General features: G+C 41.7%; 1 protein-coding gene across 2 annotated transcripts in view; it reads right to left on the bottom strand.

Annotated features, from left to right (window-relative positions):
• Window positions 1-2,989: 2,989 nt before the first annotated feature.
• Window positions 2,990-15,028, bottom strand: part of EFCC1 (EF-hand and coiled-coil domain containing 1) — a 61,303-nt gene continuing 49,264 nt past the window's right edge. The window contains exons 6-8 of one of the 2 annotated variants that reach the window (XM_055805599.1): window positions 14,864-15,022; window positions 12,520-12,589; window positions 2,990-10,981 (exon numbers count right to left, since the gene is read on the bottom strand). In XM_055805599.1, coding sequence (XP_055661574.1) covers window positions 10,848-10,981; window positions 12,520-12,589; window positions 14,864-15,022 — 363 coding nt within the window. In that variant the 3' untranslated portion in view covers window positions 2,990-10,847. The remainder of the gene's footprint in view (window positions 10,982-12,519; window positions 12,590-14,863; window positions 15,023-15,028) is intronic. The other variant, XM_055805600.1, reaches the window with a different exon arrangement.

The raw sequence follows: 15,028 nt of genomic DNA, 5'->3' as shown, positions 1-15,028 counted from the left end.
GCACAGTCAGCTGCAGCAGGGTCCTCCCATGTCCAGTTGTGCTTTGAGTAGCTTCAAGGCTGGAGACTGCAACATCCCTGGGCAACCTGTTGCATGTTTGACCCCCCCTTACAGTAAAAAAAAATAAAAAAAAAATCTCCTTATGTTTAGGTGGAATTTCTTGTATTTCAGTTTGTGCCTGGTGCCATGTTGATGGGTGTCGGGGAAGAATCTGCCTCTGCCTTCATTACTGCCTGCATCAGCCGTTTCTGCTCATCGGTGAGGTTCCCCCTGAGCCTTCAGCTCTCTGGACTGAGCAGCCTCGTCTCTCTCAGCCGCTCCTTGTACATCAGGGGCTTCACTCCCTAAAATGCTGTTGTGGCCTCTGCTGGGTTGGCTTCAGCAGTTCCGAGAGGACTGCCTGGTACTGGGAGCCCAGCACTGGACCCAGCACCCCAGATCTCCCACCGGTGCTGAGCCGAGGGGAAGGATCACTGCCTCGGCCCGCTAGCAATGCTCTGGCTGGTGCGGCCCGGGGTGCTGTGGGCCTTCGTCTAGGTTCAAAAAGGTCATGGTTCAAGTCCCTCTTGAATCAAAGCACATGTTTGGGTTTCAGCTCCACCTTTCCCAGGTGAGCACCACGGCTACTGGATTATCCAGACTGACTGTGCGAGGGAGGGTGTCTTCCCATTACAGTGAATATACAGCGTTGAGTGCAAACCCTGTGTCTTTGTGTTCCTCCGTGCTCCTCTAGCGATGAGTCAGCCTTTCAGTGGCCTATGGTATATTTAATTATTTATAGTTAAATAGGTTGCTCAAATATTTGATCTAATAACCCTGTGAATGGTTTTATTGCACAAACAAGCATGGTGATTTGTTATTCCTCATATAATTTATCAGTCGGTAATCTATATTTAAATGTATATTTAATTATATTGATGTATGTTCTCCATAATGAATTTTCACAGCCTTTTCCCAATACTAATCCCAGTTCTAGTAACGTACCTTCAGAAACATTCCTCAGAAAAGGAGTAAGTGGGTTTTTATCCTAACCTATTATGAAATCCTTCATATTCTAGACTCCTAAAATAATAGTGATAATGTAGCGCTGCATTTGTATGCAATATCGAAGTAACTTTGACTTTTCAGTTGTTTGAAAAATTGTCCTTCACTTTTCTCAGTTTCACCTTGTCAACATGGTCTCAGTTCCACATTTGGCGACATCCTTGTCTGTACAGGAGACAAGGAAATTTCACCCTCTCCTTCCACATATTCTAGAGAGCTTTTTCTTGTACAGTTCTTGTCAGCAGAATCTCCTTTTCAGTAGTCTTAGCACTGTCAAAAATGTTTTATTTCAGAGTCTCAGCTGTATTTTTTTCCTCTCTCCCTGTACTTGTTAATTGCTTGTGATCTCTGTCATGCTGTAGCTCTCGAGTTTGGAAATGACTTGTACAGTCAATGCAATAATAGTATAAGTTGAGGTCAGTCTACCATGACTTGCAACAATTCCCTTTTATGAAATGGTGGCTGCTAGATAAGCTGTTCTGCTTCTCCATCAGGGGAAAAAAACCATGACAAACCCAGTGGTTGCAAGAAATGAAACAAATGATAGCTATAAATATGAATGTCCTTCTTGAGGATTTGTGGCTGTTGGAATGGAAGGCTGTGCCCTGCACATAAGCTAGAAGTCCTGCAGTGTAAATTCAAGATTACATTTTTGAGAGCAATTCATTGTTGCTAAAATCATCACCACAGAAGTAAAATTCACATATTTATCAATGTAATAGGAAAACTTTGTTTATCTTTCTTCCTAGGTTTCCTTTCCAAGTTCTATCTTGCTAAAGACACTTCCTTCACAGATCTGAACATACTGGTTCTGTACTTAAAATAATTAATTAGTGTTCACTAACAATTGCTGTAAAAATTCAGTTTCTTACTCCTGCATCAGTAACTCTTAGGTATTCCCTGAACAGAAAAGAATCAGCTATGTAATTTTTTCTTATGTCCTGAAATATTTCTGTATTTCAGGATTTGAAATGTTTCTCGTCTCTTTTCTGTCTCTACTCGATATATTGTCGCTCAGTTCAATGGCTCCTTAAATTTGATTTTGTGACTGAAATTACTGGTTCTGTCAGTTTTATTTATACGTAGCTCCAGCCACATATGTAAAAGCAGCTCCAGCTGCGTTTTCTCTCTTGGTAGGTTCTCTCCAGTGTTAGTGATGTTCTCTACAGAATTAGTTTCACCCAAGCTGTTACACATCTTGGGTTACAAAATGGACTCATAGGATCAGGCAGTCATTTTGCTCCCCTCGCTAAAAGACCAGAAGTATAACAACAGGGTCTGAGCCAAGACCTCCTGCGTGGTATGCATGTTCCCATCTTTATGCTGGAGAGAGTATTTCTCTTTGTTTGTGGCTTATTATGTGTAATTACAGTAAATGTTGAGTTGGTTACTGCAATCTTCATTGAGAAGGAGTGTGCTTTAATGGTGGAGTTGGTGATAAGATGCTTTCTCCGCACTGTTATGTAAAGGTGACCTAGAAATGGTTTCCATGGCAGTAGGATGTGCTACATGCTGTTGATGGCAGGGCTCAGAGAAGGGCCCAGGAGGCTATTAGGTTTAAAATGTGAGCCCATTTGAGAGTGACTTTCAAACGACTCTCAAAACCTGGTGACATTTTTGGGTGACTATCAATCCCTTGGTAGATGAGTCAGTGGTGTGTCTCAGCCCTGGGCATGACAGATGTTTGTTCATAAGCAATTAGCAGCCGTGCTGACTTCTCCTGTCGTCCCCAGAGCTGATTTCTGCTGGTAGGAGCTGCAGTGCTTGACAAGAAAGCAAGCAGTACTGCTGCGTATGCTGCGCTAGTACTGTGAGAGTGCAATGAATTTAATTCCAAGATTAGCTGAAAAACAAAAAGGATGCTCCCGTGAGTATTGCATATTCTTTATTTAAATATAACATTTTAAAATCTAAATGGTATGTGTAGGTTGAATCATCTCGCCTTCCATATATTTTCTCTTTTTTTTCTATTTTTTGGCAACCTTCAGAGGTAGAAAATCCCTCCCAAAATACTGGACCTCACCTTTCTTAGAGAACTTTTTTCCCCACATGTAGTGGAAAAAAAAAATCAATGAGAAATAATCAGCAAAACCAGAACTATCCAACAGTAAAACCTTCAACTACAGAAATTGCCCCCAACTATAATAGCACACTCAGCTCTTACGACCTTTTTGCTTTGCAGTGAGGACGTGGGTGAAACCACTTGAATACTGATAATTTTTCAATGTCATCCTACAGTCCTTGTTTACTCCTTGACAAAGATAAGTTAACTCACTGGTACGTAAAGGGGTGTTACTACACAATGTGTTATAGTATTTTTTAAGCTTGATGTACACTGAGCTCACAGAGTAAGGGATTGGTTCTGAGAAACGTGGTAGCCAGCTTTAGGCTAGTTGGCACAGATTGTCCTTTGGCAGGATGAGCCGTGCAGTGCTTGCAGCCTGGGTAACACCCTGGGATGCTCACCCTCCGCCGTCTCCTCAGGAAGGTCTCTGTTTTGTAGTCCCCACAGTGGGGCTCGTGCACCTCCCCTCCCCAGCACAGCCTGAAGGATCAGGATCGGCACCCCCCTGCCGCGGCAGGCGCGGGGGCACGCTTGTTAATGGGAGCGTTCCCACAGCCGCGGGAACCACCAGGCTTGCTTTCACCCCGGCTCAGAGCTGGGCCACCACCCCACCGAGTGGCAGAGAGCAAAGGGGTGCAGCACAGCCTATAGACACTTATCAAACCATTAGTCAACGTCTGAAGTTTTTAGAAGTTTCCTTTGGTCGTGTCAGTTCTGCAAATCCATCACCTGACTCTGTCCCAGTTGATGCATCTATTCGGTTCCAGTCTCTGCCTTGATTCCAAGCTCCTCCTCGGATCACCATCTCCTCCCCACCCAACTCACTTCTTCAAGCATGGTTAGTCTTGGAACAAGCAATTCCTAGTCACATATATTATTTTTTCTAAAAACACCTCTGTTTCTGAGAGGACCTGTGTGCACGCATTGATCATCTATGTTTTCTCTATTCTCCTCCTGATTAACCTGACCAAGTTTTACACCAGCCTTGGATTAGGTAGGGCTAGGCAAGGGCCAAGGCCTGGTTATGCTAATTAGCTGCTTCAGCACTTGAAATTGCTGAATTCCAACTACACTTTCTTTACCAACGCTGTCATGTGAGCTTGTATTTGTGACAAATCCTGTAATGCAGCTGCATTTTCCAAGTAATAGTCGATGGAAAGAATGGACTTGCAGGATCATGGATTTCCATTTCGCAGCATCCATGGCACTCGGTGTCACACTGAAAGCTCACCCAAGGGTGGCTCACCTACAGCGTGCCCATGTGTCACTGTCACAGCCTGCGGGTGCTGGACTGTGCCTGTGCTATCTTTATGTTGGTGGCTTTATGAAAACCAAGGGTTCACTTTGTCCGAGGCAGATGTGCTAACCAGCTGTTGCAGTGAGCTCACGGACAGCTGATGTGTGGAAGCAGTTAAACTTTCATTAACAAAGTTTTCTGGTGAAGTCTGAACTAAGTAAGGGCTGTTTTGTTCACAAATTTGAATGGCAAATATACCAAGCCTGCATTCTCTAAAGCATGCATTAGTATGCTGAATTCATGCTTTTTTATTTCCTAGGCTATTATTGAACTTAAAAATAAACAGCGATCTGTATGCTGTGCTCCAGGTTTTGGCAAATGCGGAAATTTAAGCAGACCTTTGCCTACTGATTCTGACACTCTGCTATCCTTTTGTGAGTTTCATTAGACAAAAATATAGTGGTGTTGGTGGGAGGAAAACTGGTCATGAATTGACTTTGATGTCTGGCTGGTGACTTCTGAAATGCCAGCTAGGATTTCTGGAATTTCCTCGGTGCCTTTTCATTGTTTTCTTTTGTTCTGTTGTTAATGCAGTTTGGAAATGGATAGGGAATTAAGTCTAGGAAGAGACAATTCCTAAGAGAGGGAATCTGAAATGGTTACAACTCAGAAAAAATATAAGCATTTTAGGAAATAATGTCATTTCAGAAGTGAGTCTCAATTCGGGGAGGTTTGTTCTAATGCAGACACCCCTCCAAAGTGAAGAAGAGAGGGAGCTGCGTAAAAGAAAGCGATTTGGCCTTGCTAAGGGTGAGGTCTTCTAAGAGCCCGAGTACCTCTCTCTGGGTGCAGTGTCTGATACTTTCAGCTTCAAAGGCCAAATGTTAATTTGAAAAGTACCGAGGGGACCAAGTGAAGGTGAACTATTTTGGCATGCTGAGGAATGCCAGAAAAGTGCCTCTCAGCCTCCCCAGGGTTCCCACCGCCGCTGAGCAGCTGGCCTAGCGCAGTGACTCACGGCCCATGGATACTCCACTGAGGATACGTACATGTGTCGCTGAAATGGGTGATGCTCAGCTGGTGTCATCTGCTGGCTGGAGGTGGAGATGGGGAATGCTGACTGTCTTCCTCATTTTCAGGGAGGAAGCTGGGCTCAGAAAAGTCTGGTAACATCCCCAAAGAAACAGAAAAGAAACACTTTCAGCCCACCCAGTTGCCTGCAACAGCCACAGTTTAGGGCTGCCAAACACCACGGGAAGTGGGTAAGGATGTTTCTGCTAGCACATTAGAAGAGCCAGAAAAGTAGAATAGAAAGCAAACTGGAGCTCTGAAAATCCTAGCCTTTTGAAAGTAAAGTGTAATTTGGGAAATGAAGATGATTTTCAATTGAATTTCACACTAAGAAACATGCTCTATAGCTTTGCATTTTGCAGAATTACACATAAAACTATTAAGCAAATAAGATAATGTAAATATTAAAGGATTCAGTGTCTTAAACTCCATGAAATTATAAGTCTGGGGGAAATCCTTTGGCTGGTAATGTGATGTGTCACACACATGCTGTGCAAGTTTATTGTCATCCTGTCATACCAAGCAATTCTATTTTACGCAGTGCTGTTTGAAAGTGTTCCCTTCTTAACGGGAAGGTGGAAACAAAGAATGGAATCTGAGCAGCCTTTCATCACCGCAGTGTACCATGTGGTAGATTAATGGACAGTATCGTTAAAGGGAGGAGATTTAATTCCAACAAATTCAGCACATTTAAAAGTATCCATGCCAAGGATTTTTTTACTTCTAAAAGCGTGCACAAATGCCAGCAACACCTTGGAGCATCTCTAGCTGGAGGTGGCCACACTGGTTTGGTGCAAAACTTTGGTGAATCAGTGTAACATCTGTGATGAGCGGTCACTGCCAGGACTTCAGAGAGAGCTTCGATGCAAATAAATCAGACAATTATTGAATAACTTTATATATCAGGTGGAGTTTAATTTGCTGAGAGTTAATACCTCATATAAAGTAAAAAATAATGGGAGGAGGAAACTCTTCTTGAAAAATGTAGCTTGTGGTAGAAATGTGCAGACCCTGAGGTTATCTCAGAGAGAAATATGCCAAAGGGTAAGTTTGGAGGGCACTGGGAGGAGAAAGTAGTTTGGGAATGAAGTCAAATCAAAAAGCTGGTTTTGTGGAAACACAGTGGAGATCCAGCAGAGGACACGTCCCAGCTTCCTTGTTAAGGCTGATTTGCAGTTTTAATAGACAATTGATAAATTAAGATGGCGTCTGCTAAGAAAGCAAGTCTGATGATGATTTGTGGAGATGTAATGTTGAACCATCTCGAAGGTGAAGGAAATGCAAACACAGTATATACGTAAGGTCTGTGAGAGCTAGACCAGCAGGTTTAGGGGACAAGTGAGCAGGAGAAAGGGCACGTTCCCTGAGACTTGTAGGAATGAGGGCCAGGAGTGCTGAGAACACTCCTGGCAGCTCATTCAAGGAAAAAACTGGACACCAGTCTTAAAGTACAAAATCTGGGAGCCTGACGGATTTATTGCTCTGCAAGGCAAGAAGGAGGAAAGGACATGGAGAAGAGGTGATGAAGAAAAACTTTTTTGTTAGGATGAATTACGTTAAGGATTCCCCAGCAGATACACATGGCATGAAACAAACTGTCCTTTCTGTAAGAATGGGATTATTCTTGAGAAAGAAAATAAAAATCTACGGAATGAGGAATTAACATGTTGGGGAGAGGAGAAAATCTTGAGCATGGTGTGAGGCCAGAGTTCAACCAGCATGCCTCAAAGCCAGCGTAATTAGGTTACTTTAGTCCTTTTATAGATGCCCATTGCCTTTCTAACTGAAAAACTACTTATTACAGGCAAGACCTAAGTAACCCTAAGTTGGAAGCTGTACAGCAGGCTCAGGTCCCAGCTGGTATAACATGTCACGCGTACTCCTCCAAACTGGTTTTCCTACTGAACAAAGAAATCCTGGGAAGGCACGCTGTGATGGCCTTTGTCTGCTTATGCCAAATTTTAGATGGGCAACTGCACTTGTGTTTACAGCACGTGCACTCAATCTGTGATATTTTTCTTTACTGAGAAGTTAAGATGCAAGCCAATGGCCATTTATTACCATTTGGTGAACATACAACAAAACAAAACGTTTGCAGAGATGCAAGATACAGATTTGTGGTTGTACTTCTTAAATGGAAGGCTTTTGAGTGTTCTTTGTTCTCTTTTCCATTGTTGTCATATAGGGAATTTTTTTTACAAAGTCGATTTAAACTTGGTATACGTTCCCTGTAAAGCAAGTACTAGTTTGTGCAAATCTATGATCTTATATGTCCAAGATAAGCAATTGCAGAGTATGTGGCTGTGAGGATTGCTCCAGTTGTTCAGAGGAGTTTGTTATGCAGCCAACAGTGTGCGTAATAACTGCTCCATTATTAGCCTTTGAAATATAGTGAGGCTATTAATGAGACTTGATTAGATATTTCAGTTTTCTGGTTATCTGGAAACAATCCCAACACTCAAAAAGGCAAGAAATTATATAAAAAAAAGAAAAAAAACCCCCAAACAATGTAGCTCACTTGACTCAATGAGCTAAGTCTTTAAGAAAACCCAGAGATTTGGGTTTGCTTCCCAGGATTACTGTACAGCGTCTTTTGAACACGTTCCACATAGTAAATCAAAATGTGGCAGTCTACCTGCTTTTAAGGCTGAGCTAGAAGTTTCTCAATTCCATTGATTCAAAGTCACGTATTTATACAGCTTCATATGAAATATTTAGCAGCCTCAGCAGCACTGCTGACAGGCTCAGTATAAAACATTAAGGTAAAAGTGTTTAAGAAAAAAATCAATTTTAAGGTCACGAATGAAGGTCTTTCAAAGTACAGGGCTGTGCTTTGCCTCTGATTTCTAGCAGGAATTTGACTGAGGACTGCTTCTTGATCCACCTGAAGAACAGATTCTTCTTATGAAAATACTGCAAGTCTGACTTGCTCTATATTAATTACTTCCTGGAGTTAAAATAATCAGCTTTTATTATTAAAGGATTAATCGGCATATGCTGATGTATCAGCAATGAACCTGATATAGGCATTTCTTAAAGAAATAGAAACATTACAGTATTTGAAGCTAACTTTGCAAGATATGATTTTGCCGCTTCTCATATCAGTTAAATGCTATTTATTTATTCACAAAACCCTCCTTTTGTCTGAACTATTTACATCCTCCCTAACACCAGTTTAGGTTTCTAGTGACATTTTCTAGTCTCCAGTTACAGTCCCACTGCAGCTTGGATAAGCTGGGCAGGACTCAGGTTATATTGCTTCTCCCCCGTTTTGGCATTAGGACATTTACTTAATAGTCTAAATTTCTGGAAATATATTAGAAAGTGAAGTGGAAACTCAGTGGTTAAAACGTTACCGAAAGTATAAAATTAGCACAGCAATCTTAAGGTATGCATAAGTATATATAATAGAAATAACACGTGTATATATAGACAGGGTGGATACAGCAAACAATACTGAGCTGAATGATGAAAGGATCCTGCAGTACGTGAGAGTATCCATAATCAGGAGCGTACTTGCATTATAATCCCATTTCTGAGGTGTCTCTTCTGCTAATTGTACACATACATCATGCTTACGTAACGATTTGCTGGCATTTTCTCTCTCTGCACATATAGAGTGTTCCTGGGAAAGTCCAAGAGAGCTGCACAAAGCAGCAGCTGATACTAGCTCTTGGTTTTTCAGGAAATGAGCCCAAGCAGGGAGCTAACTTCTGCTCATTTTAATTTTTATCTGTTGCACATCTAGTGTATAGTTTTTATAGTATATAATATTAGCATATAGTTTAGTATATACCAAGTATATTATGCTTAGTATTATGTTAGTGACATATTTAGTATTAGTATACAGTTTTCTTTCTTACAGGGTGAATATTGCACTATGATACGTCACGTCTAATTTATATTTATGAAAAATCTACACTAAAAATATATATCTATTCTTAAAATCTTCCTCTGTTAAAGTAGAAAAAAACCAAACAGGTAAACCATCTTGAACAGAGTTTGTTCCATTGTTTGCAAAACACTGTATTTTTCTTCCTCTAAAATGAAATGAAAATATCTATTGCGAATTTTTGTTATCAACATGGCTCTAAATGCTAAGTGATGTATCACAATCTTGGATGGAGGTGTGTGTAATCTATACAGTGTGTTACGAATAGGAAGGAATACAAATCTTCTTATTCCCCAGATTGCTTTGTGGTACGGACCTTATTCCTGTACGAAAACCTTTTTCATGGGAAGAAATTAATGTATGCACCGTTCTGAATTGAATGGTTGTATTTCACTGCTGGTGTTATTACGGGCAAATCACTTCAAATTCTTAAAAGATCTACAGTGCATCTTTTAATAACGTAAATTGCATTGGATCATTTGATAACTCTGCTTCTTTAGTTTCTGTGTTTGATAGTTGAACGAAACAGCAAAAGCATCTTGGAAGCAACCTATTTTTTTTACTTTGGCCCTCAGGAGTTACTTTATTGCTGATTAAAATGTTATGTGGCACCATGATTAGGCCCAGCATTTTGCATTAATTTGCCTGCAAGCAGGGCCTAGCTTTGCGTCTCTGCAGTTGCATTGAGGGAAATGAAATGAGAGAACAAAATTGTGTGCTGCATGTTTTGTTTGCTAATGCCACAATGGCAGCTGTTGCAAAGTGAATTTTTCAACCCTCCCTTTCCCTAAGAGCCTGGGAACAATTGCCTTGTACCTATTTCAAGCAGTTAAATTTAACTTTTGGTGTAAAGTCTAAGACTATCGTCAGGAAAGAATGCTGCAGATTTCTAAGGCACCGTAATGGCAAATATAAAATTCAGCAGAGCAATAACAAAACCTATGTTCAGAGTTAAATAAGGTGAGTAATTGAATCACAAATACACACACACACACAAACATGTTTTATACATGAGCCCTTAAAACTTGCACTACTGGCTTACACTCGTGTGTATGTTCAAAACACAGTCATTTTGTCGCTTGTATGCTAAGGGAGCAGTTTACGTGCCAGCGGTGACATAGGCTGCTTCTTGCTTTTGAACTGAGCTATCACAACAGCTAGAAATTGTGCCCAGCCAGCGTGTGACCAGGGTCGTAAATCTACACAGGTCAGGTCAGTGTATTTGGAATGTTTTTTATCTCGTTGACCAGTACAGTTACAGGGCCATCACACAAGGATGCTTAGGCTTCCGTCAGAGACCGATGTGGCTACGTAATCCTCATGTTGTCGTGGATGCTCGTTCACATCAGGGAGGGCTGTGACATAGCGGGAGACCTGGCGCTCTTCCCGGCAGCAGCATACCTTTGATTCCGTGGCTGAATTATTCTGTTACTCTTGTCCATTACTCAGCTCTCTTGAATTGGACAAATCTTACTCATTCATCACACGTTTGAATGAACAAGGACTGTTATTCGGCGGGTTGTAGCTGGCGCTGCTGCTCAGCATGAGATGACCAGTGGGTTAGACAAGGACTGGCAACTCTGCGCCTTCTCCAGAGGCTGGCTTTGTAAGGCTTCGCAGGCTGTCAGCTCGTGGTAAAGAGTATCTAGGACTTCAAATAGGTGGGCTTTTCCTTTTAAAAGAAAATGGCAAAGATTATAAGTTGAAAAAAGAGAGTTGCAGTTTAGCAATCATTGACACAAACTCTTTTGTTCCTAGGTGCCATGTCAAGTGATTACCATAGCACGTCTAAATTTTGAGACCAAATAATGAATTCCCGTTCCTATAAAAATGTGAGTGGAACTGTTTTCTTTACTGGTTCTCTTGCGTCATTCACTGCTCACTGAGTCCTCATACACTTGTGTGAACAAAGACTGTTTCATGTCACAATGAAGAGCTGTCCATCCAACCATCCACTTAGTCTTGTCAAAGAGGAAGAAGAGGTTTGATTGCAAAGACTTAGGAAATCTCCTTAAGTTGAGTGCACAGCCAGAAAATTGAAAGCAGAGAAGATGGCAAAGCAGAGAAGTTTATGGCAATTGTGATGCAGAAGGGACAGAGCGCTGCACAAGGTGACTTCAGTTGTTGGGGTCATTTTAGGAAGCTGAGCTGTGCTGCAGCTACAGAGGGAGGTAGTTTGTTTCAGCAGCAGCACTTGCAGTCAGTGTTCCTCTGCAGGATTAGCAGTAGTACCTTCCGGACATTTGTGTGCTGTGGATACCTCTCTCTTGTTCTCACCAGGAGAACCCCTGAGCTGTGGCTCAGGTACAGCTCCTCTCTGTGGTGGTGGCCTGGAGCCCACCAAGGTCTGCCTTTGCCACCTTTTCCGTGCTTCGTCTGCAGCCGTGCTGGCACAGCATAGCGTAGCTCTGGGAGAATTGCTGGACATGAGCAACAGCAAGGCTTTGAAACTGCAAACCCCAGAATGTTGTATGTAATTCTCCCCAAATCACTGTTAATAATATTCTCCAAAATGAAACCCTCAGGCCACATATAGTCTTTTATAATTGTGTCTTTGACTGCCATCTGCCTATTACAAGCATGTTCTTAGGCTTCGTACAGGGTGTTCGTTTCTTGAAGGTAAGTACAAATGCTCTGCTAATAGGAACAAAGTAATCAAACCTAAACCTCCAGGCTGTGATCCCTGTATGGTTCCTACAGAGGCAGCTCTGGTACACCAGACCGTTGTCAAGGGAGAGGAGTTTGTGAGTTTAATTTTCATAAGAAGAACACAAAAGGCTATTACTAGAGGAGTGCAGGTTTGATCTGGTTTCTTTACAGAAATATTCCGGTTTACGTATCATGTTTGTGTTGCAGCAGAGGAATACAACACACAGTGGGGTAGCAAACCTGATAAATCGGTGCCTTATGTACCTGGTTGTGTTTTCCACTTTATCATATCAATGAAGCCCTGCAGACACTAGTGGGATACTGAATTGTTCCCCTAAGTCCACACTCTAATTAAAATTTGGCTAAAAAAAGCCCTGGATGTGTTCCTGTTTTTGATATGGAAAGCATCACTTTCTATAGGTAATCTTCTTGCATAGTACTTTTGTCCCTCACCTGTCCCACAGTATTTGAAATATTTTTTTCCTACTCATCTGTTCATGATATATCTAGTATTTCCCCCATCCGTGATTCTTGATCTTTACACGTGATTTATTTTCTTACCAGGTTGGGGGTCACGGCAGGATTCCAAAGTGCTCAGCAAGATTTTCCCCAAGGCTCGCTTAGATACGTTCTTTAAAAAACAAAAGAGTATTATGGCACAAATAGGTCCTTCACCAGTTTAAATGTATGCAACACAATCTATGCACAGTGCATTTACATTTGGAAAGTAAACCAAAATGAAACTGAAAGCTGATGACACAAGACTTGATATTGGCTTCATTTTCAAGCATTTTAGCTTAGATACTGCTCAAATAATAGCAGTTTGTGGAGGGGCACAGTTCCTTAATACGGCTGTAGAAAGAGAAATCACAGTTATTTGGTGGAAAATACAGAATTTTCCAGAGTGTGTGCCCAAATGGATCTAGATGGCAAGCAGTGTAAGCAGGGCATGCACAACGAAAGCCAGTTCGGTCCTCTGCTGGGCCTGTGTTGAGAGGTGAAGGGCAGGCTTCGTGTGTCAGAAATACCCAGCTGCTCCAGGGATCGCTGGGAGCCATTTAGGTATAAACAAATCAGCAGGGATTGTGCGTGTCCCGTGGCGGGCCCACCGTTAGTTATATATTGAGATGCGATAAACGTTAGCCAAAGTGAGAGCATTGTAAAACCTACTTAGGATTTGGATGGTCTTTCTCAGTGGTAGTTTTTACATTAGAAATCTGTTGAGATGTTACATAATGTGTCTGGAAAACAAACTCTCTTAATTTGCTATCAAGACACTAATGCATGCTTTCTGGGAGATGGGCTTGCAATCAGTTTAATTAGCACTTAGAGCACCCGTATCTGCAGGGACAGGTTGTTCTTGTTAAAATTTCAAGAAGTGAAAACAGATGGAAGCTATTCTGGAAGAAAGAGGCCATCCCTCCCAGCAGCCCAGGCAGTACTGCCCTTGCTTACTGGTGCTAGTCACCTACCGCCTGCCCGGCAGGGACGGTGGTGTAGCGGCAGGCTGGGGTTACACCTGACCTCTGCAACACAGCATGAGGTTTGAACAGTCCTAACAGGACAAGCCTTTGCCTTCGGACAGTCATTGTTTTGGGGTAGATTCTGTTGCGAATGAGATGCTTGGGGTATTTAAAACATGAAGGTGAATATGCTGGGGAAGTGACGCCTAAACCCACAGTTTCTGATGGATAAGCTTTCTTTTGTCTGAAGTATATCCCATCAGGGATTTAGGGGATCCTTGCTAAACTCCACTGGGAATGCTGTAAATTATCTTGTTCGTTGACAGCATTATTGCCTGTGTTGGTGCTGTGGGAGCTGGCAGCTCGCAGTGGCATGTTTCCAGCAATGATTAGCATCAAGTGCTATTACCACTGAGATATGGCATATCGCACATTGTGTGATGGATTGTCTCCTAAGCAAAAATGATTTGCAATAAGACAACTGACCAGTGAATGGCATGTTGAAGTCTTGACACAAAAGGTTATTATGCTTGTTGCCAGTCGTAGCCTTTACTAGTTTAATCCTTCAGTGGATCATTATTGATGCATGTATCAGACTTGCAATGTGAAAGTAGAATTTCGATGTCAAGTGCTAAAATAAGTTACCAAATTATGAGATATTGCACTTGTGCCCTAGAGTCAGCAGTGGAACATGAGTGTACTTCAAACAAAGTAAAGTGATCATCTCAGGAAGCATTTTCATCTCACACAGATTTTAGGCAGAACTTTGCTGAAAATTGGCGAGAACTCTCAGGCATTATCAAAGAAATTAGTTCCTAGCAGTCCAGTGTGGCTCCATGTTCTGCAGATTATCCAGTTTGCCAATCTTTTGGCCAGCCCTTACCATTATCATTCCCAAGCAGGAGATACAAACTTATTTTCTAAAGGACTGAACTGCCATACTGTCCATGTACTTCTGGGATGTTATTGCATCAGCTTTTGTAAGTCCATGTTTGGATTATTAATTGGATAAGAAACTTCTTACCAAAAATACCTTAATTGGAATATAGGAAGGGGTTTTATCCCTTTAATACTGACTCAGTGTCACATTAGGATGCAGTTAAACAAAGGTCTTTTTCTAGAAGGAAAAATAATCTTCTAGAATCTTTTGGATTACTAGCATTTTTGTTTTCCTTGTCTCCTCTAAATTTTTGTTTAAAGGATAATGAAAGCTTGGAGGTCTAGATCCAAGGAGGCCTCTAGGCTTCTTTCAGAAAGTCAGCCATAGCTGTCTAAAAGTTTTCTGTAATCACCAGAAGTTAGTTCCCAGGGCAAACGTGTATAAAAATGTGTCCTGGTGTAAAGGACTTTGTACTTAATAGAAAGTACGAACATCCTTTTTAGTTTGGAAAGGACACAGTCAAAACCCACTTTTAAGTCTCTGGACTGCTTTCTTGCCATACCAAGTCTCGAAGTTGTTGAAGCAGCTGTAAAACATCCATGAGCTTTTCTTCCACCAGTGACAGCCTAACTCTCTCAGTCTCCAACATCTGCAGCTCCATCTTCAGCAGTTCAGTCTCCTCCACCTTTTGCTGCAGTTCACCTAGCAATGGGCCTTTCATCTGGAC

This window comes from Falco peregrinus, chromosome 5 (genome assembly GCF_023634155.1).
Source record: "Falco peregrinus isolate bFalPer1 chromosome 5, bFalPer1.pri, whole genome shotgun sequence".
Taxonomy (NCBI): Eukaryota; Metazoa; Chordata; class Aves; order Falconiformes; family Falconidae; genus Falco; species Falco peregrinus.
The sequence above is the reverse complement of the archived record's forward strand: the minus strand, read 5'-3'. Positions and strand labels throughout refer to the sequence as shown.